Source organism: Hirundo rustica, chromosome 4 (assembly GCF_015227805.2).
Source record: "Hirundo rustica isolate bHirRus1 chromosome 4, bHirRus1.pri.v3, whole genome shotgun sequence".
NCBI lineage: Eukaryota > Metazoa > Chordata > Aves > Passeriformes > Hirundinidae > Hirundo > Hirundo rustica.
Window position 1 is genome coordinate 5,340,946 of NC_053453.1, and position 27,471 is coordinate 5,368,416.

The window sequence follows — 27,471 nt, forward strand, 5'->3', positions numbered from 1 at the left end:
GAAGTAAAAACTAGGCAGCAGGGTTTCCTTTTGTGGTGTTGAGCTCAGGACAGAGGTTGAGTGGCCTCAGAAGTTGTTGTTTTATCCCCTTTAGATTTAGTATTTCCCACCTCCCATGGCTGTCCGCACTTCCGTGTGCATTTCTTGGTTATTCTCTGCTTGGTGCGGGGTAATCCAAAACTACTCTCTCTTCTCTATTTCTAAGGGTAAAATTGGATAGATCTTTAACTTGAGGATGCTTCTCATTGTGAGAAAGAGAAGACAAGCAAAAGAGCTTATGATAGAACTGTCAAGGAAGGTTTACCTGAGACAAGGACCTGAAATGTCCGCTGTAAATGGGTAGGGCTTTCCAAAATGCTTTTTTCCATCATGTTCAACAGCTTATTCTTCCTGTCTCGACACTTGTCCTTCCCATATTTCATTAAATTCTCGAGACTTTTGATTTATGGGTAGTTATGCACACACACTGAAGTTTTACTTTTTGTTTGGGTGGGTTTTGATTTGTTTGCTGGGGTTTTTTGGATGACACCTCCCTTTTTCCAGTTTTGGAAGTGATTGCTTTCCAGTATATCACTGGGCTATGTATAGGAAAACAGCTGGGACTGTCACCAAAACTAGTTTATTGGACAATGGATGTGAACACTTTTCTGATTCAGACAGAGGATGATGTCAAAGCATGGCACTCAAGTGCCCCATAGTTATTATTAATGCCATCTTGTGTATGAACGGTAAATATGAAATTGTCTACATGGAGAACACCTTCATGTTTTTTAGAAGAACTGTGCAAAACACTCTATGAAAATTCAGGTTTCCAAATATGTCATCTCCCAGCCTTTTCACTTCCAACAGTTTTAGCTTTCCTTCCCAATTAGCATGTGATGCCTTTCTGTGCTGTGTTACTTGCTAGTTCTCACTTGGGCATATATTGAGTTAAAAGGTGCTGTGTAGAAGCAGAGAATTATTACTATTACTATTATTATTATTATCATCATTTAGTTGCTGCAGTTTAAGTAGTTCAGAAAAAAAAAATCTCAAAACTAAAGGTCAGTGTGGCTTCTAGGTTTACACATGCACAGTACAAGTAACCTTCAGAAATTTCCTCATGACAAGATAAGTGCAGCAATTATATTTAAATGAGTGCCAGAGAAAATTTCACTGTAAACTGCATTAGCTGGAGAGTGTGTGCTGTAAGAGGATTTAATTGAATTAATGTTACTTACTATCAAAAGCTCCATCTAGTGTATTGCCAGGTCTCCTTATTACTAACAATAATATTTGGCTCATAAAGACCCCTGCTCAACTAAACACACAGTCCTGATGACTTCAGCAAGTGATTAAAATTAAAGCATTTCCTTCACTGCTTTGTTGAACAGGAGCAGGCTGGAAGCTGGGAACAGGCGCTGGCGTGTGTAGAGAGCATGGAATCACTGAGCCCTTCCACAAGGCTCTTCATGGAGATTCCTCTTACCAGTGGTTTCCCAAGTGTCTAAGGGAGATGTGCTTCTGGCATGAGTGTCCTTCCCAGCTTGAGGGTGCCGGCTCTGGGTCATGGCTGCACCAGTGATGGAAGTGAGCACTGTCTGGGTGTTCAAGAAGGACTCGAGGTTTGGAAGCCCTCCACAAATAGCAGCAGTGATGGCAGAGGGATTTCATTGAATAATCCTGGTGGTATTTTTAATGCTGTTATTAATGCAGGACTCTCACTCTCACACAGCATTATATGGATGCGCCACAATGAGATCCAGAGAGGAGTTTTGTGTGACTTCCTACATAAAAGCAGAAATGCAAATGAGCTGCATTTACATATTCACATGATATAAACAGAAGACTCAGACGCGAGGAAACGCAGGGACATAGCCAGAGACATGCTTCAAACCAGGGATAAGGAAAGCCATAGTTTTCCGACACTTATGTTTTAACCATTAAGGAGAAAATGTGATATATTGGATGTTTTTGCAGAGTATTTTTGAATGTCAAAATTCCCATTGAAGCCTGCGTCTCCTTTATGTTTGATATTCTTTTATTTTCCTTTCACATGCATTCTTTAAAAAGCAAATACATGAAATCTAGGAGAAGAAAAACACCTTTTATTCTCCATTCATTCAGCAACAAAAGCAACAAAGAAGGAAGGTTTGAACCAATCTTTTATGAAAATTGGGAAACAGTGGAATAGCTTCTACAACAACTTTCTTTATTGCTGGCTGAATCAAATGACAAAAGTTTTTATTCACCTACGCATCTTATATTTTAACAAGCCACATGTCCCTCCTGAGCTTCACCCACCCGTATTTCTGCATGCGGGTGGCATTCTGGTTCAGTCAGTGAGGCACATGCCTTTCAAAGGAGTTACAATCTCCTCTTTGTTTTTGTGCTGGTGTTTTTGGGGAGAAAAAGAAAGAGTAATTGCCCGTGTTAACTGATGTTCATTACACGGAATTGTTTAGCTCTCTTAAAAAATCATTGATCTGCTTTTCCCCTGTGAAAGTATTCACGGTCTCAGTTCACAAAAGAGAAATCAGCATGTAAAGCAGCAGTCTGGCAATCTGTGCTGCAAGGAGCAGAGTGCCACGTTCTGTGCCGAAATGTCAGCAGAGTTTGCTGTCTTCAAAAAAAAAAAAAAAAAAAAGACAAATATTTAATAAGGATGAGAAACATTATTACTGTTGCAGTCAGATGTGATTTTGGGGAACAATCTGTATAAGAGTAGGCATTTTTTTCTCATACATTTGTATGTAGCATTCATGATTGAACATTCATTAGTTAACATCTGACACGAGCTGTTCCTCTTTCTCCCTAAGTTTCATGGCTTTGTTTTGTATTTTAGAAGTATATTACAGAAGGTACTTTGGTGTTCATTCCCTTTGGTATGGTCATGGTTTTAACTTTTGAATTACTCCCTTGAAATAGGAGGAAGGGGAGAAAAACACCATTTGGGTATTTTTAATAGGGAACAGGCAGTATTTAGATTTCATGGCGAGTGCCCATGGTACGTTGTGTGCATGCAGCAAGTCAAAAGTGCAGCTGCAGACCGGGATCCATGAGCCACAGATAATAAAGGCACCCAAAATCTGGGGCTCCAGCCTTGTCCACATGCTCTTATTATCATTTACTGTTTGTATTGCAGATGCACGTAACAGATTGTACAATATGCTGTACAAACAGATTGGTAGAATTATCTTTGTCCTGAAACACTGACGGCAGAGCTGAACAAGAAGGATTGACAGTGTGCCTGCACTGAGAGCTGCACAGCCCAGATGCCACAGTTTTGGACCCATGTCCTGAACAAAAGGGCTTTGTGCATCTTTGGTGAAGCAAAGGTCTGTTTTTGCTGATCTTACTGTAAAGGGCTGAAATTTTAAATAAGAATTAAAAGAAAACAGCACAAAGATCATTAGAGAGCGAGTAGGAGAAGGGAATGTGCCTACTTCTTGGTTTTTTTTTTTTTCTTCTTCTCATCTAACAGCATTTCTTCTACACTTGCCAGATCAAGTGTGTCAAAACAGCAGACTTTGAAACTTTTGGGTAGTTGCTTTCAGCTTGCTTTTTTTTTTTTTTTTTTTTTTTTTCCCCAGGAATAAAGCCCTGCAAAAAAAAAAAGCTGGGGCATGCAGGACTGAGGCTTTGGTGTCCTGACTGGGAGGGGCACTGCTCATGGAAACTCTGACGATCTGGGAAAGAGAGGGAGAGTGAGCCTGCAAACTTGGCTTGCTCTCACAGGGCTACCCAAACAGGAAAAATCCTAATACTTAATGTCTTTTTCATCATCCAGGGCATGCCAGGAGATCATCCACTTATGCCCTGCATGGTTAAGAAAACCAAGAATTGCTCATTTATTTATTGAAGTAGCTAATGTGCATTTCAAAGTGCCTCAGTGTTGGCTTGTGGGGGAAGGAAGGGTGAACATTATGATTAATTTCAATGAAAATATTTTGTGGGAATAGTTTGTTCAGTGAATCTAGATCATCTGCAGCTGGTAGAATAATGATATAAGCCTGTTTATATGCTTTATTAAATCAATAAACCACATGAAAACGGAGGTGGTTTGGGTTGTGCACACAGCTTTCGGAGGATCTTTACTTAGGCACGAGAAATGATTTTGCCGTTTAGAAACACTTTTGTTTCTCTTTCATGTGAAAGTGCTCTCTCTCTAAAATTATTAAAGAAAACATTTTTCAACTCTGAAGTATTGCTGATATTTTGGCAGTGGCTGTGGCCAGTAGTCCAGGGGACAGGAACTTCTGAGCACTTGGTATTTAAACAACTGGTGTTGACTTGCAGTTAAAGTTTTATGACTGGATCAGACATAACACTTGACCCACGTGGTTTCTGATTTGAGGTAAGACTGTACAGGAACATGCCAGGATCCAGGGCTCAGCATCCCTGGCTGCTCATGGTTAAGCCACTATGGCCTTTGTCAAAAGGGGTTGGTCTCTAGATAAGGTGAGAGATTTTGAGTTCCAGGTCTCCAGTCTGGAAACCTAACTTGAATGAAAAAAACCCTGCTGGTTCATCCAGCCTGTTGTCTGCCAAATCTATGCTTGTTCTGTTTAGTGCGTTCCTAAATGTTTTGTCCAATTTTATTTGGAAGTGGACCATGGGACACTCCTTCCAACTCCCCTCCACAACTCAAAGATTAAATGTTTTATTCTTTTACTGTAAACACACACGATCCTAACATTTTTTTGGTGTTTCTGTCCCCCCATTTTATTTATTTTCTGTTGTATAATCTCTCTTCTGTGCTAATATTGATGAATTGGAGGGATGCATTTTCTATCATGTAAAATAGTACTGGGGATAAACTCTGCCTAGGATTTTGGCTAACCCCTTCATCAGGCTTAGCTCAAAAATTAATTTGTCATTACCCAGGTGCTATGCACTAAGCTTTATTGGCATAGAAGAGCGCCACATCCTGTATGTTCTTTGGAAGGAAAAAAAAGTGATCATATAATCATTGAGACAGTAAACAGTCATTTCCAATCTGGTAATATTTTATATGAACTGGCACTGTATGTTGTATATCATCCATCTTGCTAATCCTTGTTCCACATTGCCTCCCACTTGAGGCCAAGAACATTACAGCTGTGCCAGAGAGTGGGTGGAAAAATAGCCTTATTATTAACCTAAGTTGAAAACATAATGGCTTTTTGAATGTCTTCATTCACAGATGCAGTCATACTAAAATATTAATACCCTTAAGTGTAGAGAAACAGAACTTTCATTTAAAATCCATTGTCCATGTGTGTTGCAAAAGGGAAAGCCTTGAAAGTGTTTGAATTCCCTGTATCTTTCGTTTTAGGTTTTATCCTTTAAATGTCAGTATTTTCTAAGAAAGGAGCCAAAATATTCTTCAGAGTAGGTTTTGAGCAATGTTGCTGCCATCTCTAACATTGCCGTGTGGTAAGGAAAAGAGTTTCTCCAGTTTTCTCTTTGTCTTAAATAACTGGTAATAACTGAGTGGATATTGAAACATGCATAATGACTCTTTAGTACCATGATCAAGCAGGGCTGCATTGACAATGTCAATGTTTGTTTAAATCTCATCCCCAGAGGGATCAGAAATATTCAAGATGCATGTGTTTTCTGGGAGGAACCATCACAAAGAGTAGAGGAGAAAACTGCAACTTTCATCTGATAAATCTTCAGAGCACCCCAGGATCCCTGATTTGCAAGCAGAAATGAGGGACCTAGCAGTGAAAGCTGAGTAAATTTGCAGCACAGCATCACTGAAAAGGCACAGAAAAAGGAGATGATGCTCTTCTTTAGTTATAGTTGTGGTTTGCCTTTCCTAACTCTGTAATTTACTTCTCTGTGTCTCTTCTCAGGTAAAATATGAATCTTCCCCAAACCTCTTTAGGAGGTGTAGGAATTGCTTTTGAAGAGTATTCAGAGAAAAAAATAAATAAGTCTTGATTGTACTAATTTATAACTAGTATGAAAAAATGTCCCCTCTTTTAAAAAGGAAAATAAAAGGATTATAACTTCCAGTGTATCAGGCCATGTGTTGTAAATTAGCCTAATTGTTTTAGAATTCAGAAGTGTTTCATCATTTTAAATTGGGCTTGTCTGATATTTAGTTCCACATTTTTTTATAACTCTGCAGGACTAATATGTAGCCTGTTGTTGCACATGAAAAGCTTTTTTCATCCTAATTTTTAAGACTGATGGAATGAGAGGAGGTTGACAAGTAATCGCTTAGTTATCTCTGTGTCAAAGCTTTATAGTGAAAATGTGCAATATGCAGTTCCAGAAATAATTTTGCTCTACATTACGGTTTATCTTTCTGGCATACAAAATGCAAGAGCGAGTAATGCTGAAGTCTGATAGACAGTTTTAGATTGCTTGGAATTAATCTTTAAGTTTTGCCTAGTAAATCTTAGGAGACAAAATATTGTACAAGATAGGGGCCCCAATATTAACAGGACTGCCCTCCAAGCACATCCTTATTTCCCCATATCGTATTTCCTGTGGGAAAAGAAACTTCACATTTTTAGGGCATTATTTTGCAGTTTCTCTGTTGATCCACTGTACTCCATGGATAAATACAAGTCATCTATGAGCAGGGCTTTTTGTGAAAAGACGATGCTTGTTCCCAATAAGAACTGGTGGCTGCAAGGCTTATTTGACAATCTAACCTGTAACCCACCATTTCTCAGCTCCCATCCTGGAAAACTTGCATTGTTTGTTCTCAGCAGAGATATTTTACACAATAACGACATGTTGAATAAACTATGAGGTCACATTGTAAAGTTAACTAAAGGACCTCTGGTATCAAAATATGATTGCTCAGAGGTTTTATTCTGTATTTTTTTTAGCTTGCAGTTCAGACTGGGGACTTTGTTCTAAAGCTCTCTGAGGTTTTTGGTAGCAAAGCTGCGCATCCGTGATATTTTGTTGGACGTGTTCCTGTGGCTGCCATGGTGACCTGTGGAGAGCACCACGCAGAATCCTGCTTCTCCAAATGTGATTAGATACATTCAGGAGCCGCATGCTATTGATGCCAAGGAACACTGAATAGTTTCATCTACTCTGCAGACAAGCTTCAGTGTAAGCCCTCCTGCCTTACTGCCTGCTCAAGGCCACCTTTGACAGCCGCAGGAGCCAACACATCACTGTTTAGGCACTCGTTTTGTTCCTTTTGTCTATTTTTCCTTCTCCCTGTGATTAAGTTGCCAGTCATCCAGCTTCTTTCTCTTCTTGTCCTGATAAGTTGCCAATCATGTCATACAGCCTGTACCTCTAAAGCCAAGTATTTCTCTTGTCATAACTTGAAAATGGGCTGCTGGAGATTTATTTTAAATCTTGATCTGATTAAATGCCACATCTTGATCTTTGGAGAGCCATAGGACCTATAGATCATGGTACTCTTGTTTGGACTTCTCTGAACTGATATTAACTAAGAGACTTAGAACATGTCTTATGGGTCATCCAACAGAGTCTCAATATTCCCTTCCCTTAATAGATATTAAATATTTGTGAATAGATTTTTTTTTTTTCACCAGTTTTCCAGGGCATACATGGTGATAGTTGCAAGAACTAAACAGTCAGTTGTATGAAAGCTTCTGAGGAGAATAACATATTTATTTTTATGACATGTGGGGTTTTGTGTTTTGGTCTGCTTGTCAAATGAGTTCTACAAAGGTAAGTAGTAGCACTATTTTGTAAGGTCTTCAAGACATAAATAGCAGTGAGAAATTAAGCAAAACTGAAAGTGTTTACTGTGAAAAGCATTTTTAAAATAGTTCTTGTGAGATTTTGAAATAGCTTTTTTTTTTTGAGGAAGTTACAGAAAGTCTGATTCTGGGAAATCTACAGATAGAACAAAATAAAACTTTGGAAGAATTACGTGTGTAAGTCTAATGCTGTCCTCTGTGGGAGAGGAGCTTAGCTGAATTTTCCTGCCTCTAACAGTTGTATAATTCTATTAAAACTGCTTTCCTAGATATACAAGATAACACTTTCCACCAATATTAATACTTTGCTAGCGCATTTTCCAGTCAGAAGGAAAAGACTCTATGAATCACCTTAGCTTTCTCTCTCATTTTGGAAGTACATGTGTTACATGTCTATTTCGTATTGATATTACATTAGTTAATCATCAGACAAAAATAAAGAGGAATACTAATTAACTAGGACAGCAATCTCTCCCCCAGAAGTGTTTCCTTGCCCTGGTGAGGCTGCCCAGGTAAGGTGAAACATTCTTTATTAGGACACTTTGCATGTTTACACTGTTAGTCAGTGCAAAACGAGATTCTGTGCAAGAGGCAAATGAGAGGCAGGTTGGAAAGTGGTTGTGAGATACCTCTCAAATACCTTTGAGCTTGAGCTTTCTGAGCATAGATCCCCCACCTGAAGTGTGTTCTTCGTTCTCATTGCTTGTGCTCATTAAGTGCTGCCATTTATTTTTGTGTGCCTGCACAAATATATGGCTTTATTACTAAAGTGGTTTGTTTATCTTTGCTGCTGCTGCATTTATTTTAGCACTCATCTAAACAATTAATTAGGGAAACACTTGAGTGCCAAATACACTTCTTCAGATACCACTCAGTTGGGTTTTTTATTTATTTCCAGGAGCATCAAGCATTAAAAAAACCCCATCTTTTGCAATTTTTTTCTAACCATGCCTTTTTCCCTCTTTTTTGAAGTTTCCACAGCAGAGTACATTGCTTTGAAAGATCATGGGCCCTGTTGAGAGTTCAAAGCCAAGTAAAGATGATGCTTAAAGTTCAAAGGCTCTGTGGAGCAGCATCTTCATCTGCATAAAATTGTTTCAATTGACTAGAAAGATAGAAAAGTTGCCAGGAATTGCTTCTATTTAATTTTTATTATTATTATAAAGAAAGCTTAATTGGGGAACAAATGTGCCACTGCTAACAAGTTCAGGCAAAGCAAAGCTCCTTAGATGAAACACTGCTTGAAGGTGCAATGCAGGAAAGATTTGACATGTGCTGTGACCCTGTGAGAGTGAAGCTGTGAATGCCTAGAAATCAATACAAGATGTGCAAGGATTCATGATGTTGAAGTCAAGAAAGAGCTGAAAGTGTTTGACTGCGTCTTGGGCAAAGGGAGCAGGGAGTGTGATGGATTCAGACAATGGATTTAGACCCGAGTTTTAAAGATGGGGAAATGTAGTTATCAGGGGAAAAAATGAAATTCAAATAGATGAAAATTATCTCCATTAAAATAGTGTGTATGTTGCAGCCAGTCGTGACTCAGAGTGGAGGCTTTGCCAGTTCTTCCACCAGCAGAGAACGGAGCCCGCAATTTGGTGACTTGACCAAAAGCAGCAAAATACGGGGCAGAGGAGGAAACAGTTGGAGGAAACAGTTATTTGTTGATTCAAGTTCAGGGCACTTAGAGGCAATATTTGTCCTAGAATTTCTTCCCATGCTACTCAAGCATCCCTTAAGCCATCTCAAATGTCTTGTATTGATTTCTTATGTTTCCTATAAGGTACCATTCAGAGGAAGTGTGACAGACGAGTGTGAGTCAGATGGCTGCAGCACTGGCACGTAGTGCTCTGCTGTTACTCATTGTCGCTACCATGGCTGTGTCTTTTTACCTCAATTTTTATTTTTTCATGGTTTCTTCAGAGTACTCCTTTGAGCTCAGAACGTTTTATTCTTTCTATTTAACAAGGAAAAGCTAGAGCACAGGGAGATGAAAGCCCAGATTGTTCAAAAGCATTTAGGCATCGAAAGATTCAGACGGGCATTGAATGTTATTTTCAGAACTTCAACACCCTATTCCTAGAAATGAGTTATCCAAGGTCATATTTTAGATTCCCTTGCAAAAATGATATCCAACTCTTCCAAATCCAGCTAAAAGTTGAAAATACCCCATGCTACAATGTAATTGCCAAATTTCTGGGTAGGGTTGAGGTTTTGTTGTTGTTTTGTAAATGAGTGAAGTGTCGGCAATAGCAGTCTTTCCAGTGTGTACCTTCTTTTATAACTCCTTTTCTCTGGGCCTTTTCCTTTGTTTTTTTCTTTTAGTACTGCTAGTTCTGACTTTTCCTATGCTGTCCTTAGAAGACACAAGCTGAGAGGTTTAGAACTGTCAGTGGGGTTTTAAAAAACTTCATGTCAGATACAGCAGGACTGGATAAATTGCAATGTTAAAAAAAATGCATTATGTTACATGAATTCCTAAATGTATTGATATATTTCTAAAAACAAGGTATGACACAAGACATTTTTATTGGCAATATCTGCCATGCTGGGATGTTCAAAGAATCATCAAAGAAATATTAAATGTTTTGGGTTGAAAGGGGCATTAAAAATCATCTTATTCCAACCACCCTGTCATGGGCAGGGACTCCTTCCACTAGACCAGGTTGGTCAAGGCCAGCCTAACCTTGAACACTTCTAGGGTTCCACAGGTTCTCTGAGCAACCTGTTCCTCTGTCTCACTGCCCACACAATAAAGAATTTCTTCCTTATACCCTACTGAAACCTGCCCTCTTTCAGTTTTGAAGCGATTCTCCCTTGTCCTGTCACTACACACCCTTGTCAAAGGCTCTCTCCAGCAATATCCTGGTCCTCTTTAGGTACTAGAAGGTGCTATAAGATCTCTGATTCTGTTTCTTTAAAAAAAGAAAAAAAAATTCCTTGATATGAAAAAACTCATCTAGTATGTGAAATTTGCTAGTGAATGAGAGCTGGTTCCCAACTGATCGGTACAACAATAAAACAGTAATTTAACTCGTGTTGTCTGGTAGAGTTAAATAAGTTTGTGATATATTTCAGGGGAAGTTAAGCTGTGTTAGGAGGGATGTTGTCAGAAGCCAGTTAAATTCCTTCATTGCCATTTCACAGAATCACAAGTTGGCTGAGGTCAGAAAGAAACTCTAGGATTCATCTTATCCAACCCCAGCTCAAAGCAGGGCCATCTACAGCAGGTTTCTCAGAGCTGTGTCCAGGAAGGATTTTAATATCTCCAAGGATGGAGAGAATCCACAACCTGTTTTGGGCAAACCATGCCAGTGTTTGATCAGTCATAGAATAAAAATGTCATTCCTTATTTTTAAATGGAATTTCCTGTATTTTATTTTGTGGCCATGGCCTCTTGTCCTGTCACTGGACCACTCAAAGGGCTCTATCTTCTTTACTTCCTCCAATGTTTTCTCCTCCAGGCTGAGCAGTCCCCGCTCTCTCAGTTTCTTTCCATATGAGAGATGCTCCAGACCCTTCCTCATTTTCATGGTCCTTCACTCGGCAGCCTCCAGTATGTCCACATCATTTTACCAGGGAAAAAGAAGAAGATCCAGAACCCCATATATGTCTCAGCAGGGCTGAGCAGAGGGCAAGGATCACCTCCACTGACCTGCTCTGCCTGATGCAAACTAGGATGCCTTTGGCATTTAATCAGTGAAGATAATTTCCAGTACAGAACATAGGTTTTTTCATAGGGAAAGTTTATAAATTGCAAATAACTCTCAAAGATTTGATTCTTTTGAAGGGGTAATTTTGTGGTAAAGCTCATCTATTCTGAGTATATTTTTCCCTACAGAGTTGCCTCCTAGTTGAACTAGGACTCAAATGGCTTCTCAGGAGTCACAGTTCAATTAGAGGTTTCATCAGAGCAGTGATCTGGAAGTCTTATCAGGAAATCCAGTTTTTAGAGATCTTTCTCAAGCATTCAAATGAAAGAAAAAATAGAAGGAAATCCATGACTATAAAACATGTGTGCTGGGAAGTTTGATTTGCTACTAGTGAGTGCCAAGGTTTGAGACAATGGGGCTTTTGAAATGACATCAGGGGAAGATGTGTCCCTGCCTATGTTAATTTATATAAACATGATCTTTGTAGAGTCTTTTTGAACTGAAATACAGTGTCACAAAAGTTTTCTGCTGCAAGAACGGATTAGTAAGGGAGGACATCTTAATTTTGCATTTCCGTTTTTTTTAGCATATGTTCTCTGAACCCTCTTTCTTTACTGCATCCAAAGAATGTATTTAGCAGATGGTCAGACTTGGGGGTTAACTTTTATAGTGGACATGTTAGTTCATTTTAAAGCCAGTAAATTCAAGTCAGTAATTGTTATCTAGCCAAAGAAAAGGGAAACAACAACCATCTACTATGAAGAAAAGAATAAAAATTTATTTGAGGGAAGAAGAAAATGAATTAAAGATTAAGGAACATTAGTGCAAGAATAAGAAGGAAAAGAAGAAAGAAAAGGTAAAGGGGAAATTTCAAGAAGGCAGTATAAGAAATACATAATCATTTATATTTTCATTTTTTGTTGTTTCATTTTGATGTCTCCCCAGTTTCAAGATTTCTTTCTTGATACATCTTGATACATCTACATAGTGACAGACCGTGTTTAAAACTATTTCAAGTTTGAAAAAAAAAAAAAAATCCTGTATTTTTTGTATATTTTTTCCTTTATTTTACAAGTGGGAAGTGCAGTAACTTTCCATGGGACTGCCCCTCACAGAGCTAGAGGCTGGAATGCCATTTCTCCACCTTCTCCCCTTGCTGTCCTACTTCCTTGAGACTTTCTTGTCCAAAAGCTCTGACAAGCAGTTTTTATTGTAACCCATATGGACTGATGTATAAGATCTCAATGACTCTCCACCCCTGAGGTCTAGAAATGTGAATGGACCAAACATGAACTCGACAGAGGCACTGAGCTGCTGCTTTGATTTTCCCACTGATGTTGGTTGGCTCACTGCCATCCATCTCCATGGCTTTCCCTGGGGATTTACACTGGCTGGGTGCTTGGATAGGCTGGCAAAGGAGGAACATTCCAGGCTAGGCCACCTGCAGATCAGGGTGTTGATGCAGTGCTGATGTGCAGTTTTAGTGCCACTGACTACTCAGCTCTGTCTTCACAGCACTTCCTGAGTTTATGTTGCAATGTCTCTCATCCACTGCTCAGCCCAGACCAATAAAGCTCAGCTTATATCCCAGCACACAGGGATGGTTTCTTTAGAGATAGATCAGTTTGTAATGATATAAAATTGCCTTGATGCTATAAACCTGATTTGTGTGTATTTATTTACCCTGCCACCATGTATAGTATCTAATTCTGCATCTGCTTTTTTTTTTTTTTTTCTTTTTACTCCTTTATCACCATCTAGTGCGGATATCGTATGAGTGTTGCCAAGCTGCAGGTGTGGAAGTTGGCCCGTTCCTTCAGAAGTAAAACAGAGAGTTCCAGCATGCTGGCCACTCGCTTCCTAGTCATTACACTGGCAGCAGAAGAGTTCAGGAATTTGCAAAAGCTGTCATTGTCCTATATGAAAAATTGTACATTGAAATTCTTCAGATACTTGTACAGCTATTAGCCATTCAAAACTGTTTAATATAAGTGGCTTATTTCAGAGAGCAAGAAAAGTAGATTCTGGCAATTTTGCCCTTGATATCTTTTCTATCTGTGTCGCACTTCAGTCAAAATTTACATAATAATGGGTAGGGAAGTGTTGTGGGACATGAACCAGTGCATATTAGTTCTTAGTTGCTTTCCCAAAAGGCTTGAAAATGCAGCAAATTTAATCTAGGTCAAAAAAGGGAAAAGGAAAAAAAAAAAAAAAGGCGGGGGGAGTGGAATTAAAAAAAAGAATGAGGGAAAAAAAAACCCACCAAAACTTCCATTTTGTAGGCAGAGGACATTTATAGAGAGCATTTGTATTCACAAGGGTACAGGAATGACAGAGTGCGACTCCTCCAAAAGAGCTCCCCCGTGCAGCTGAAGGCTGACAGCAAACTAGGACTTGTGGCCAATTAACAGAAAGGCCGTCATACCTTGCAAGGCATGGAGAGAAAAAAATTGAGCTCTGTGGGATCATTTTTCACTGGCCATTTACGGGGCTGTTACCAGCCTGGAGCATTTGTGCTGTAATGCGAGCGGTGCGATGCGGGCCACTCTGGAGCTGGGCACTGGCACCCTGAATGCTGTAACCAGGAGGAAAAATAGAGCACACGGTAGAATTTGGCATGTCCCAGCTGTGAATACTTCTCACATGTGAGCCTTTGCCTACCTTCAGCTAATGTATTAATATTGGAAGTGGCATCGCTATAATATGTGCTGTCATTAGAGTGGCAGTGCAGTTTCCTGGCTGGTGACAGGACTGATAATACGGTTTCCATTAGGGTGCCAATTATATCAAACTATTAGCAAACCTGAGCTAATTGGGAGGCAGCATCATTAGAGGTTGGTTTCTGCTGTATTCGGCAATTCTATCAGGGATGGCTTCAGGACTGAATCCTTTCCATCTTACTCTCCCATGACTCCATAGACAATAGAGCATGAGGATGGTGCAGGTAGGAATCAAAACACATCCCTGCCTTAGACACCTTCTTCTTCTGATAGGCAGAGTTTTAAAAATAACTGGATTTTTATTTCTGGGTGTCTTTGTCAGGAATGGCTGTATTTGCTATTCAGACAGTTCATGGTTTTTGCTGGTTTTGTATGGAACCACCCAATCAAAATCTCTAAGACTTGAACCACCTGATACTAGATCAGTGTCTTCAGTGCAGGTTAGGCAATTGCACTAACATCTGTAGAAATGCCAGGCAAGGCTCCCATTCCACTGCATAAAATGTAAGCAAAGTGAAAAGTCTCATTGCCCAACCACACACCTGAACTCATTGTAGCAACAGGTCTTCTCAGTGGCTTTAGTGGAAAGATTTTAATGTCTTCATTGGCTTTTGGAAAATGACATTGCAGGTCATGGTGTGTTTGGTTGCAAATAGCACTGTTCAGGCAGCTTTTTGTGATGTACAGAGCACATTTTCCAGGGTTCAGGTGGATGGCTGGAATGCTAGAGACCTTGTTAAAGGCTGCCCTGTATTAGTGTAGTGTTTAAATTTTGGTGGTGGATGAGTGAATGTGGAAATCAGGAGAGAAACATTTGGAGTGGAGGAAAAAAAAAAACAGAAAAATAAATCCTCCTTAACTTAAACTAGCTTGAACTGTGCTAGATTGACAAGAAGCTACTGTCCCCATTGAGATTCCAGGCTTGTATGAAGCCAGCACCTGTTCTGCTTGCAAATGAACACACAAAAGTGAGCTTCATTCACAGAAAGAAAGAAACATAGCAGGACTTCACTCATTTAGCCTTCCAGGGCCTTCAGTCCCTTGATCTGTCAGCCCCTTAGAATTCAAACGCAGCCTTTAAAGGAATTTTCAATTCACAACATGATGACTTTGTTGATGTCCTGAATGTGAATGTATTTTGAATTGAATTTGTCTGCCAGGATTCCATTACTTGCTAAAAGAATACTGAGTTCAATCATCAGATAATCATTATAGCTGTTTTGAAGTGTTTATTTTATTAGTCTCGAAGGTAAAGCAAATTTCATACTTTTAAGTTGTTGCAGGCTTTGCAGGCGCCCTGATAAGCTCTTGTATTTCTATACCCCATGGTCAGGGTTCAGGTACTGGCAGCAGGTGATAATATGCACAACACAGGAGAGATCCAAACTGACAAATTTTGACAGTTGAAAACTAAGAAACTAATATATCATACTGATAAAAGTGGGTTGGGCGCCTTTTTTTTTTTTTTTTTTTTTTCTTTTCTTTTCTTTTCTTTTCTTTTCTTTTCTTTTCCCTCCTGTATCTTTTCTCTTTAAATTCCCGACAGTTAAATTTTCAGGCTTGGGAGATTGCAGAATATTTTTCTTCAAGCAAATCAAAACCTCAGAGCATCTTGTGGAACGTGTTTTAATTCCTGTCCACATCCAAGGGTTATTTTCTCATATAGATGCACATGTGTAATTCTTGGTAACTTTAACGCAGGAATTGTCTTTTCAGTCTAGGGAGCTTTAAAAGACTTTTTCTCACCCGAAGCAAGATGGAGGTTGCTTATTCATTCAGGCATGAAATCCTGGCTGAGAGATTAAGCCTCTTACACAGATCCCAGTGCCATTAAATGCCAACAAGGACTGTGTAAGCCACATCTTTAAGTGGAGGAGAGCTTCCCTTTGTTAGTTGCTCAAAATTACAAATGTAAACAGCTTTCACACCATAATTAGTCTGTATTTGGACTGAGAGTGGAGAAAGTGATGAAAATAATGGCATGGCAGATCTCCTGGAGATGTCATAGAGCTGGATCTTGCAGCCTAACAAAGCCGTGACTGCTCTGATGGGAGGGAAATTTGGGTCATAGAGCAGAAGTCACATGGGAGGAGAAGCCCCATTGCATGGGGTCACAGCTCTTTGAAAAAATCCTCTTGCTTATAGGAGGAATGCCATTTCTTGAAGTTTCATAGTGAAAACGGCAATTTGTTGTAGTTCCACAAAGTCCTCCAGAAACCCAAGTTCACTGTCAGCAGAAAACCATGGCTACTGTGGTGTGAAAGTCCTCACCACTTGATCTTTTTCCCATTCCTCACTTTTAAATTATGGTTTCAGTGAATCCATGGCTTGATTCCCCTGTAATCCATTGCTGTCATCTTTGACAATGACTCACGTAAAGCTGTTTCTAGCCATACATGAGGCTGTTTATCCCTGTCACAGTCTTGCTAAACAGGTTTGTGTGGAAATTAAATAAATAAAATCTCTACCACTGGTGCTAATTGGTGCCTTTGGCAGCCTGAGCAAGGGCTTGTGAATTGAATGTGTCATGGAGAATTGAATGTGTCAACTCTCTCCCAATGGCTGGGACCTTGAGGTCTTTCTCTGGCACTAAATTTCCTTTGAAAAAAGAAAAAAAAAAAAAGGAAAGGGGGGGGAGGAGGATAAGAGAGAGACAGAGTGAAAACAAGCTGAAGTAAGAGATCTTTTCCCTTTTTTTAATGAGGTGTTGAAGTTGAGCATTGTCGTGTCCACACTGCAGCGTTTGCTCGTCAGATGCCTTGAGTAGTAGGGCTGTTTTCTGCTGTTGTTTCTCAGGCATCCCATTTGTTGCCATTAAATGCCGAGCAGCATGGAGTGGCAGGTTTTATCCAGTCTGTTCAAGCATCTGGCAGGATAGCCATGAAGTTGTTGCCGATGTCCTTAAGGGACTGTAGGGATCTGCATGATTCATTCAGCATTTTTTTCAAGGTACAAAGAAGAAGTGCCTTACGCTGTAGTAAATTCTGTTCCAAGTAGAGCACAACCAGCTTAGCAGAGCGTGGGAGATTTGCTGCTCTGGAGGCACTGACTGGCATCATGAGCTCCTCTGCCTGTGGGCAAGAAGACACTAACCCATGTGGAGTTAAACTGGGCTGTATTTCAGGCTGTTGAGGACTGGCAGAACCATGTCCACAAAGCAATTCACCTTTTAAGTTGTCCTGACTTGTCCTGTCCTCAGGAGGGGAGAAGGTTATCACTGCCAGGCTCTGAGTTATTTGGATGTCAGAAAAGCCTAGTTGTGGTTCAAGCTGCTGTCGAGTTTGTTGGTGATGAAACAAAGATTATATATATGCATGGGGCCTGAAGGGGAGGGTTCTGTTTTTTAATTTTCTTTCAGTAGGAAACATATTTTTTCTTTTACAGCTGGGCCACTTGTTTATCTTTGGCAATATAACATTTTCTTTAGTAAAATGGAGGAAGGAAGGTCATTGCCTCTTTGCCTTTCAGCAGGGGACAGCTACCAGTCTTAAAGCACAGATTAGCCCTGTCCTATTACACAGGCAACTTCCCCTCCAATATTCCTGCAGAAAAAAACCTGAATTAGGTACTTTTTCTATCTACTGACCCAAAAAGATTTTACACTGGAGAAACTTCAATGCAGTTTGTGTAACATGGCTGCAGCACCTCTGGAAAATCCAAATGCTGAGCTACAGCATTTCCTTGGGGAAGCATGGACTATTACCTTTTCTGTTCCTCTCTGTTGTCTTATTTTCTTTTTTGAGTCCAGTCCTCACCTTGGTAGCAGATACCTTTAAATTCAGGTGTCCATGAGTGAGTGTCCATACCCCCTCAAACTGCAGCAAACCGGCTCTTGTTGTGGGGTTTGTTTTATTTGAGAAGATATGAGCCAAATGCATGCTGAGAACAATTTTATCCATATGCATTTTCAGATTTGTCAGTCTGTGAGCTTAGAAGTCTCTATTTTTGTCAAGGTCTTATGACCTGCCTGAAACATCTGCACGTTTCCCATTAAGCTACTGTTTCTTCCGGCCCTAGTTCACAGAAACATTTTTCTCTCCTGAGCTATTACTTCCCAAAAACGACCAGTTAAAGGGTATTTCACAGCATATTCATCTTTCAACTGCAGTTCTTTCAAGTGGTGCCAAGAATGATAAACCAATAGATTTCAAATTTCTCCTTATCAGAATGAACCCACAGAGCTGAAATCTAAAATGAAACTCTTCAGGACCATGGAAAAGGACACGGCAATTGCAAAGCTGTATTGGTATCTTCCCCTCTGAATCCTCTCCCCTGGTTAAAAAGTCTTATATTAAAAACTTATAAACCAAAAGAAGAAACAGTAGAAGACAGACTTGGAGCTGGCTGACAGGATAGATAAATATTGTCATATTGTATGAAAATCACACTATTAAATGTCACAAATTTGGAATTTTTTTCTAATTTTCATCTGGGGTAGAAGAATTCAGATTTTCAGAATTTTCCAGTGAAACAGAAGGCTTAGAAACACTTTCAGGAAACATAAACCTTAACAGGCTGTGCCTGTCTCTAGCACACGTCCCTGCGAACAATGTTCTGCTTACTGAAATAATTACTAAACCAGCTCCATCATAAAGTGTGAAATTTTAAAGAACCTGTTGGCAGTATGAAAAATGTTCCTCTCAGCTGTGTTAAGTCTGCGTTACCTGCCTTCCCCTGTTTTGCTCTGCCTGCAAGTGATTCTGTGTATTAGGGATAAACTTGCTGTGTTCCAGCTGGGAATACATGGTCACCTTTGCTTGTTACCAAGGAAATGGTTGTCACTGTCCTGGCTGCAGAGCCAGAGGGAGCATTCCCAGTGCCATGCACAGCTTGAGCCAAGCAAGGGGCAGTGGAGAGGCTGTTCTGGATTCAGTCCTTCCTTCCAAAGTGGGCCACATCCTCATGGTTACTGCAATGTTTGCTGTGTGCTGCTGTGCACACCTTCTCCTCGTGTCCTTTGCCATTATGGAGGTGCTGCAGGGTTGAACACAAGCAGGCATGTCAGGTGGGCTGGGATGTTTCACCTTGGCCAACATTAGGGAGCTGATACAAGCATCATCTTTGCTCACTGCCTGAAGCACAGATTATTTTATCTGTGTCACGCTCCAAAGGAGCACCAAGGCTCATGAGCCAGGGTTTCTTTTATTTACTGATTGGTTTTGACATTTCTCTGGAGTTGGAGCAAATCTCTGACTGTGATTAAGAGAACAGGATTGTTTTCTGGTTCATCTGTAAAACCTGCATCATCCTGTTTCACATGAAGTAGGTTTTTACTTCAGGAGCTACCTCTGCCCCCCAACCAGCCTTGCCCAGAATGTTTTCCCTCTCCCCATAGCAGCTGGGTCACCAAACACCCCATCTGCAGCAAACATCTCATCTTTCAAGAAACAGACTTCATTGCTGTGGGGCATTACAGGCAAACCCTGATCCTTGGCTTTTTGTCCCCTGCCTGTGACATTACAGCTCTTCCCTGAGGATCTGCCTGTGAGTCCTGACCTCACCCTGGGGCTGGTGTTGAGCAGCCTGGGTTGTGTGCTGCAGCAAAAGCTGCTTTACATGTTTGCAGTGGACAAGGTGACAGCAACCCATGTTTGGTCCCACACACCACCTGGCTGGACCATGCTGTCAAAAGGGAAACCACTGGATTAAGGCAACTAAAACCACCTGCTTTACTGAAAATTCAGCAGATGTAGGGGGAGCAGGGCCTCCCTTAATGCTGTCAACCATCAGCAGCCTCCACTATCCCAGCAGTGGCAAATTCACCTGAAGCCTATTTTTCATTCTTGAAACTGAGATGAGTGTTCCACCTACAGTCCTGCCTGGTTTCAAAGAAAAGGGAGAACTAACCGTAGCTCTTTTGTATAAGGCCCTTTAAATAAGGTCCTGTTTTAGCCTGATTTTCTGCTTGGGATATAACAATGGATTCCTGCTGCTTGGGCCTGCCATGTTGCTTGTATTCAAAGTATAATGGGGAGCCTTCAGAAAAATATAACCTTATTTACAATGTACAAAGTCAGTTGGATTTTGGTTAACAATTTCTAAGTGATTACAGTTCCCTAACAATGCAGGTGTGCTATAGATGCCATGCACAGGGGGGACTTTTTATTTTAAACCATACAAGTTTTCTTTTATTCATGTCATTCAGGCGCCTCAGGATAATTCACATTTCCAGCTTTCATAATGTGTTGTTCAACCACTGTTTTTTCTCCTTCCCTATTGTACTCTCACAAATCATACTCACTAATTTCTGAAAGCTTTTCATTTCTCTCTATAGGTTGTTGTTTCGTAACATTTTATACAAGAAAAGCTGCTCTTGAGGCACAGAATGCACTGCACAATATTAAAACTTTACCTGGGGTGAGTATATTTACTTTTTCATCCTAATTATTTTATTGCCAGAAAAATAGCCCTTTTGTTCTCGATGCTGCTTGGTGCCTCAAATGACCTTGATCTCTGCAAGGAGGGTGGCTAAGCTGATGGTCTGTCCTGTATTGGTTCCAGTCCTGTAGCAATGGCATCATGTCCAAAGGCAGTTGCTGTTCTCCAGAAAGTCCCTTGGCTGGAAAGTGTACTGATTCTTGCTGACTAGAGACAGTGGCCAAAGTGTAATGTGGGCCTTCTTATAAATTTATTTAAGAGGGAGGGAAGGAGGAGAGAAAACATATGGCAGACAAACACTGCACCACTGGGGCTTCATGTTTGAAAATGGAGAGAAGAGGAAAAGACAAAACACAGCCAAACTTTGTTAAATGCAGCCTTGATCCACATGGTTTCTAAACAACCTGAATGCACATCTCAGGGTGTTGTGGAGTGTGGTACCACGTAGCAGGTTGCACAGAGTCATCCTGTCTCCTGTCATCACCTGCTCCCACTGGCACCAGCATTCAGAACAGTTGTGGTTGTGTTGTACAAACTGTATCTTGTGTTTTCCTACAGTATTTTATACTTAAATTACAGGGCTAGAGGGTATATCGCTGGTAATTGCATGTCTTAACTCTGAAATCTTCTTGTATCACCATTTTCATTTTTTCTGCCGAATACTTTGAGAATGGAAGAGAAAAAATACAAAGGATGGAGGTATATTCCCTCTTGATGTAGGAGAAGTGTTCAAGTATATGTTTGTAGTGTCTGGTTACAGATGTGAAAATAAATAAATGCACTGTGTAAATAAATAGAGCATTGCCTGGACTGACAGTTATATGGCCAATATCTCCTTTAGTTCTATTAGTTCTATGTGCTGTGTGTGAAATTGGACATGCTGTGTTCAAAAAATTATGTCTGTCCTGTTCACTTTATGCAAGTGATTTCCTGTTAGGAAAGCCACCTCATGTGTCATGGAAATGAGAAGTGTAGAGGGGTGCTGTCATGGGACAGTTACCCGTGAGCCCTGCTAATGGTAAAATGGGAGTCCTCTGTCATTTGCAATGAAAATGCTGGGAATGGTGGTGGGAAACCTGCAAAGGTAGGCCAGCCACAGGAAAACAGAAGAAAATTGTGACACTTAAAGTGATGCTTTCCAGTAACTGGCCCTTGGAAGGGACAGTATCAAGACCTTACAAGCCTCCCAGTGGGAGTCTCAGCACTTTAGGGTGTAGAGGATAAATGTGCCATCCTCAAGAGAGAACGGAGGGGTCTGAGGAGCAATTTCCTTTGAGACCCCTTTGGAGCTCAGGCTGAATCTCAGCACCCTCTGGCTCTGCAACCCCAGTTGTTGGTTCCCATTCCCACTGCCAGAAAATGCTGAGCACTTGGATGAGAGCTCTCTAACCCCTCTCTAATTCAATGTTGCGCCTAAACCAGCTCCCTGAGTAATTGCTCTCCGTCATGTTTTGAGTCTGTGTGGACTGGCTGGGTAGGATGGAGGTGATCCCAAGCTGCTGGAGCAGCGCCCTGCCCAAATAGTATCCCTCAGGCTCTACCACAAGATCTACTCCTTACCCCCCTTAGAGGCAGACAGGTTCTGTTTAGAATCATACAGTCGCACTCGTAAGGGCTGGAAGACCTCCAAGATCATCAAGTACAACCTTTGACCAAAAACCACAATGTCAATTAAACCACAGCACAAAGTGCCACATCCAGTTGTTTTTTTTGAACACTTCTAGGGATGATGGCTCCACCACTCCCTGGGCAGCCTGTTCCAATGTTTGACCACCCCTTCAGTGAAGAAGTTCATTCTGATGTCCAACCTGAATCTCCCCTGGTACAGCTTGAGGACATGTCACATATCTTCTCATCCTGTCAGTGATTGCCTGGAGGCAGAGCCTGACCCCCACCTGGCTACACCCTCCTGTCAGGGAGCTGAAGAGAGTGATAAGGTCACCCCAAGCCTCCTTTTCTCCAGGCTAAACAAACCCAGCTCCTTCAGCTGCTTTTGGTTTTTTCTATTCTTCCCTGAGTCCCTCAAGCTGCTTGCTGTGTTTTGAGAGATCTTATTTATCCCAGTGGGTGACTCGGTGGGGCAGATTCCCTCTCTGACTTCCCCACATACTGTGGCAAAGCTGGCTCAGCTCTGCATTGCAACTCACTTGAGCAGGACATCATTTTCTCCCCGACTTCTGCACAGCTAATGAGCAGGCAGCAGTTAAAGACTCTAGTGTACCTTTTGATGGTTTTAAAATAAGGTTCCAATTCTTTTTTATTTTTCTAAAGCCCTCTCTAGCTCTTTGTAATTTAAAATTTATCTTTCCAAACAGTTTTTTTCCTGTCCTGACTGTGAGGTTACGAAGTTTTCTTTTAAGGAAATGTGGAAATTGCATTCCCATGATTCTGGGGCCTTGACTTTAAAAATACTCCTGATACGGCCAGAGATGTTTAGATTTTACTATAAAATGTACCTGCTTTTTTAAAGGGAAGCCTCTAAAAAAGAGAAGCAACTTGAATACATTTCTACTACTTGTCTTTCAGAATGATTGAGCTTATATTATATAACAGATTCTATATTTTGCACGTGCAGTATGCTGACATTCAGCATATATGGGGATACTGTTAATGCTGCATCTGTGTATTCCCAAAATAACTTCATTTAAGCACACTTTAAAGTTGTGGCACACGTGCTGGAAACGTCTCACGTTAGCAGGGCTCTCCTTACATGAATTTAACAATTTCTTTATTGTTCCTCTTGCCTGCTAAGCAGCTTTTCCCAAACAAGCAGGAATCAGTAGTGGGTAGTTCCATGTGTGAAATAGTCTCAGAGCAAATGGAGGCAATCTTCTGTCAGAGCTACAACAAGGGATGAATTTGGATCAGGTTCATCTGGGCATCAAGTATCAGCTTGCTTCCAGTAAGCGAGGTATGGTCAGTAGGAGGTTCAGTAATAAGGTGTCCCCTGGAAACACAAGAATCTGTGCCTTCCCCTTTTGCTGTAATACCACCGTGCAGCAGATAAGGCATCCTTAAATAGCCCAGGAAGAAAATCTGAGGCAAAGGCAGGTGATTTATTAGTGTAAGGAAAGGAAAACGGGCAGAGGCAGGAGCAGGGGGCTGCAGGGATGCTGTGGCTGTTGGAACTCATCTGTGTTTTACCTGCACTCAGGTGTAACCTGTACTGCTGCAGAGGTGTGGAGGAGAATAGCTCTGTGCTCATTATTGATAGAGCCTAGATTATTTCTGGGTATAGTCTCTCCATTTCTTAAATGCAGACTTGCTCCATGTAGCTCAGTAAGCAGGTTTTCGATCAGCACCAGTGAAGCCAGAAAAGTGGGGGGGTTTGTGAGAAATGTATCCCCCTTCCAAGGCTGCACGTTGAGTTTAATTTAAGTAGGTTTTTGAGCAAAGCCTGCAGTGCTATGTCTCTATCTCTGCATTTTTGCCTGGACCTCATCCTTAACAGAGACATGAAAACACCAGCGCTTGATCTGCTCCTTTGAGCTGCACCCTTTTAGTGGACATGAAGAAAATAAGACTAGACGTAAATGATTAATGCAGAATCTTGGAAGAAAATATTGCAGGGTGCCTTGCTGTTTGATTACAAGCCTTGGAATTAGTCAACATTTCCATAATTCTAAACCAATATACACCTGTTTTCCCACTGTGATGTGAAGGCACAACTTAATTTAACAGAAACCCCGCTGTGCTAAATCTCTCATTAAATACCAAGCTAGTTCTGTAATTTAAAGTTGCAGCACTACTATTTTAACTGAATTGCCTTTGTATTATAAAATTAATAAGAAGTTAATGATGCACTTTGCTGTATTCTCTCAGATTTTTTTTTCACAGCAACAACAACAAAAAAGAAAGATAAAGAAGAAAAACATGTCACCAGCTGACATCTCAAGGCTTTTCTGGTTTTAATCATTTTCCTGAGGATAGAAATTCATTTAAAAGATGTTTTAAAATAAATTTTAAAAACTTCCTGCACAAGGAGGATCAAACATCATCTTTTTATTCATGATTAATATAATCTCTCTGATACTCATCATATTCCTTGTCATATATCGGAGCTTTTATCTTTCCCAAAATATGTATTTAGATATCACTTGTTATGTATGATTGCTACTAGGCAGAGAAGCAGATATACAGTGTTTGAGAAATACAGGCATATTGTTATGATATATGATACAGATCAACAGAACAGGGACAGTTCTCTTCTGTTTGCTTGGTGCCGGCACCACGAGTAGTTTTTATGTCTTGCAAATGAACAACGTGAATTTTCAGATGTGTCTTTTCAAACATAGAATGAGAGCAGGTTGCTGATACCCTCATACTCATAGGGACGTGGTTTATATTATTCAGCTTAGAGTCAGGTTTTCTTGGAGTGTTCATTTGGATTTTGTTTTAAGAGGCAGAAGGGAGAAAAGGGAAAACCTCAATTTGAATGTAATAATGATCTTAGAAATGGGCTTCTTTGGGATGAGATGTAGAACTGAGGCCTTAACTAGTCTCATCTTCATTAAGAATCTCATGGCTTTGTTAGAGGTGTTTAACTTCTATTCCCTAAACAGAGTAATCCAATAAATTCCACCCATCTAAATTTATTCTGTACCTTCATTTAGATGTAATAATCTTGGTTCCCCCATGCTCTAATTTGCTGCTTAGTGAAAATTGCCTTCTGTATAGAGGGCAAACCTCAAAGAGCTGTATTCAGGGACTGCTTTAACTGCCTTCATGGCACTGACATTTGTTCTTTGTTTTAGTTGTAACATGCTTTATTTTAAAAACAGGATGTGCTCTGTTTTGCTGACAAGTGAACCTGGCAGGATTTCCTGGCAAGGGTTAAGTGCAGATAGGTAACACAAGAGCACTATATGTTGGTTGGATTCTTGGAGCCAAATAGCTGAATAAATGCACCTTTAATGTCATGCAGAAGCTATTTGAAGTCAGAAATCAATGGGCATCCATTTGTAAAATCAACGCCTAAAACTCTTTGGAGTCTTTGTTCTGTGTTTGAAGTTAGGTTTATTGGACATGGTAAGGGTTATTTGTTGTCTTTATGTACATTTATATATATATCCTCCTACCTAAGGTTATCACAGAAATAATTAACAGCCCACACTCTGCACTCCCATGTTCTTAGCAGAATCATGGTTTACGTGGTTCTTATTTCAAGTGGGATCTACATATTCCAAGTAGCAGCAAACCTTTTGTATTGGAGTTCTGGCATGAAATTAGGACATTGGCTGTATGAATTGATTTGATTAAGGGTTTAACAAGGAAGAAATACCATTTTGAGAAAGCTCTTAATATTTTAACAACAAGGTGGAGTTTGCAGGAACTGTTTTTTGTGAAACATTCATGGCTTCCTTTTTTGCCAGATGTTGTCAGTTTTTAATTTTTACATTGTAGGAATCACTACTGGTTTTATTAAATTATTTTTACATCATAGGGAAGCAGGACTTGCTTAGAGAACTTTGCCCACAGGTAGTGTAATTTGCCCACAGGTTTGCCCACAGGTTGTGAACTGGCTGCAAGGAAACCTCAAAGTCCATTTAGGGGGTAGAATATGAAAAATAATAATCAGAACAATCTGGTCCAAAATGCAGGCACCCATGACAAATTACTATGAAACCTCATTCATTTTCTGATAAAATAGCATTTGTCCAACAAGAAGGAAAAAAAAACAAAACAACCTTACATATTTCTGGTTCTTGCTTTACATCATGAACTCCTTTCTAATGACTGTCCTGACACTCTCCTTTCTGGAGTAGTGTTTTAATATCCAGTTCCCTTCTCTGTTTTAAGCCTTTCGGTTTGTCAGTACTATATGAACATTATGTAAAAATTACCTGTAATAAAAAGGTAATCATCCAATATGATTTGAATAATAGCCTGAATATGATGTATCAGTGACTCTGAGAGATTTTGACAAACAGAAGGGGAATTCAAAGAGCAATTAACTTAGTTAAGGCTTTGCAGTGATTGATTTATGATGACAAATTAAACTAATTCAGTACCCATATACTATGGCCAAATGATGTTTAATGAAGGATCCAAAGAGTATAGAACTGCTTAAATGATAAAAATAACCAGATGGGAAAGAGGAGAATTCCCAGGAAGCATCTGTTCCAAGGAAGTGAGCTATAAGACATTGAATGATGTTGAGAGAGTGAATCTGGCCCCTTCCTTCCCTTTAGAATGCAAAGAAACCCACTTAATGATACACTTTGCCCAGCTCAGAAGACATGTGGGGATTTTTCTTTTTTTTTTTTTTTTTCAAAAACACTTCTACCCCTGCCCCTCAAAAAAAAAAAAAAAAAAAAAATTGTTGCACTGACTCTGCCACTTCATTGAAAATAAATGTTTGCACTAAATTCACATACCTTAGTAGAAAAGTTGGGTTTGCACCTACCTTGCTGTGAAACACAGAATGGAGTACCAGCCCCAGATTTATAGAATGGAAAAAAGTGACTTAGGAACCCAGTGAAATCTCTGTAAGCAACTGAACTTGCTAATACAAGAGAGAATGGTGAGTGTCATGCAGGCGTAGAGAGAGGGGAATATTGACCAAGTGAAAATAACACCTCTAAATTGAGCAAAACATTTTGTTCATAATTATATTGTCCCTTTTTCTCACTGAGGGATGGAGGGTCAAATTTGCCTTCACCAAATTCTCAGCCTCATCATTAGGATAACTTTCTGACCTGCATGGAGAATGCAGTTCATATCTTCTCTGCCTTGTTTACTGAAAGGATTTAGCTTGGATTGACCTAACAGAGCCTTCACTACTGGACTTAGGGAAGATTAGGGTCACCATTTCTCCTCTTGAAGCTGCTCCAGCTGGATTGAAGTATCAAATTCTGGTGGGAGTGAAAGAAAGCAAGGAACAACACTTGGTTGCCTGGTACTGAAGGCAGTGACTCAAGTACTGTGATATCATGCTCTAGTGAATGTTTTGTTCTTTGGAAAAGCTTCAAACCTTTGGAAGAGGCTCTCCAAGAGCAGGGAAGTGCAATGCTGAGGCACTGAGAGAAGGTGGCTAAATCTTGACCTGCCTTA

At 40.2% G+C, this 27,471-nt stretch overlaps 1 protein-coding gene across 15 annotated transcripts in view; it reads left to right on the forward strand.

The window, feature by feature from the left end:
- CELF2 (CUGBP Elav-like family member 2) overlaps positions 1 to 27,471 on the forward strand; it is a 451,396-nt gene that overhangs the window by 331,922 nt on the left and 92,003 nt on the right. For all 15 annotated transcript variants that reach the window (XM_058420361.1, XM_058420360.1, XM_058420359.1 and 12 more), the window contains one exon: positions 20,315 to 20,397. In XM_058420361.1, coding sequence (XP_058276344.1) covers positions 20,315 to 20,397 — 83 coding nt within the window. The remainder of the gene's footprint in view (positions 1 to 20,314; positions 20,398 to 27,471) is intronic.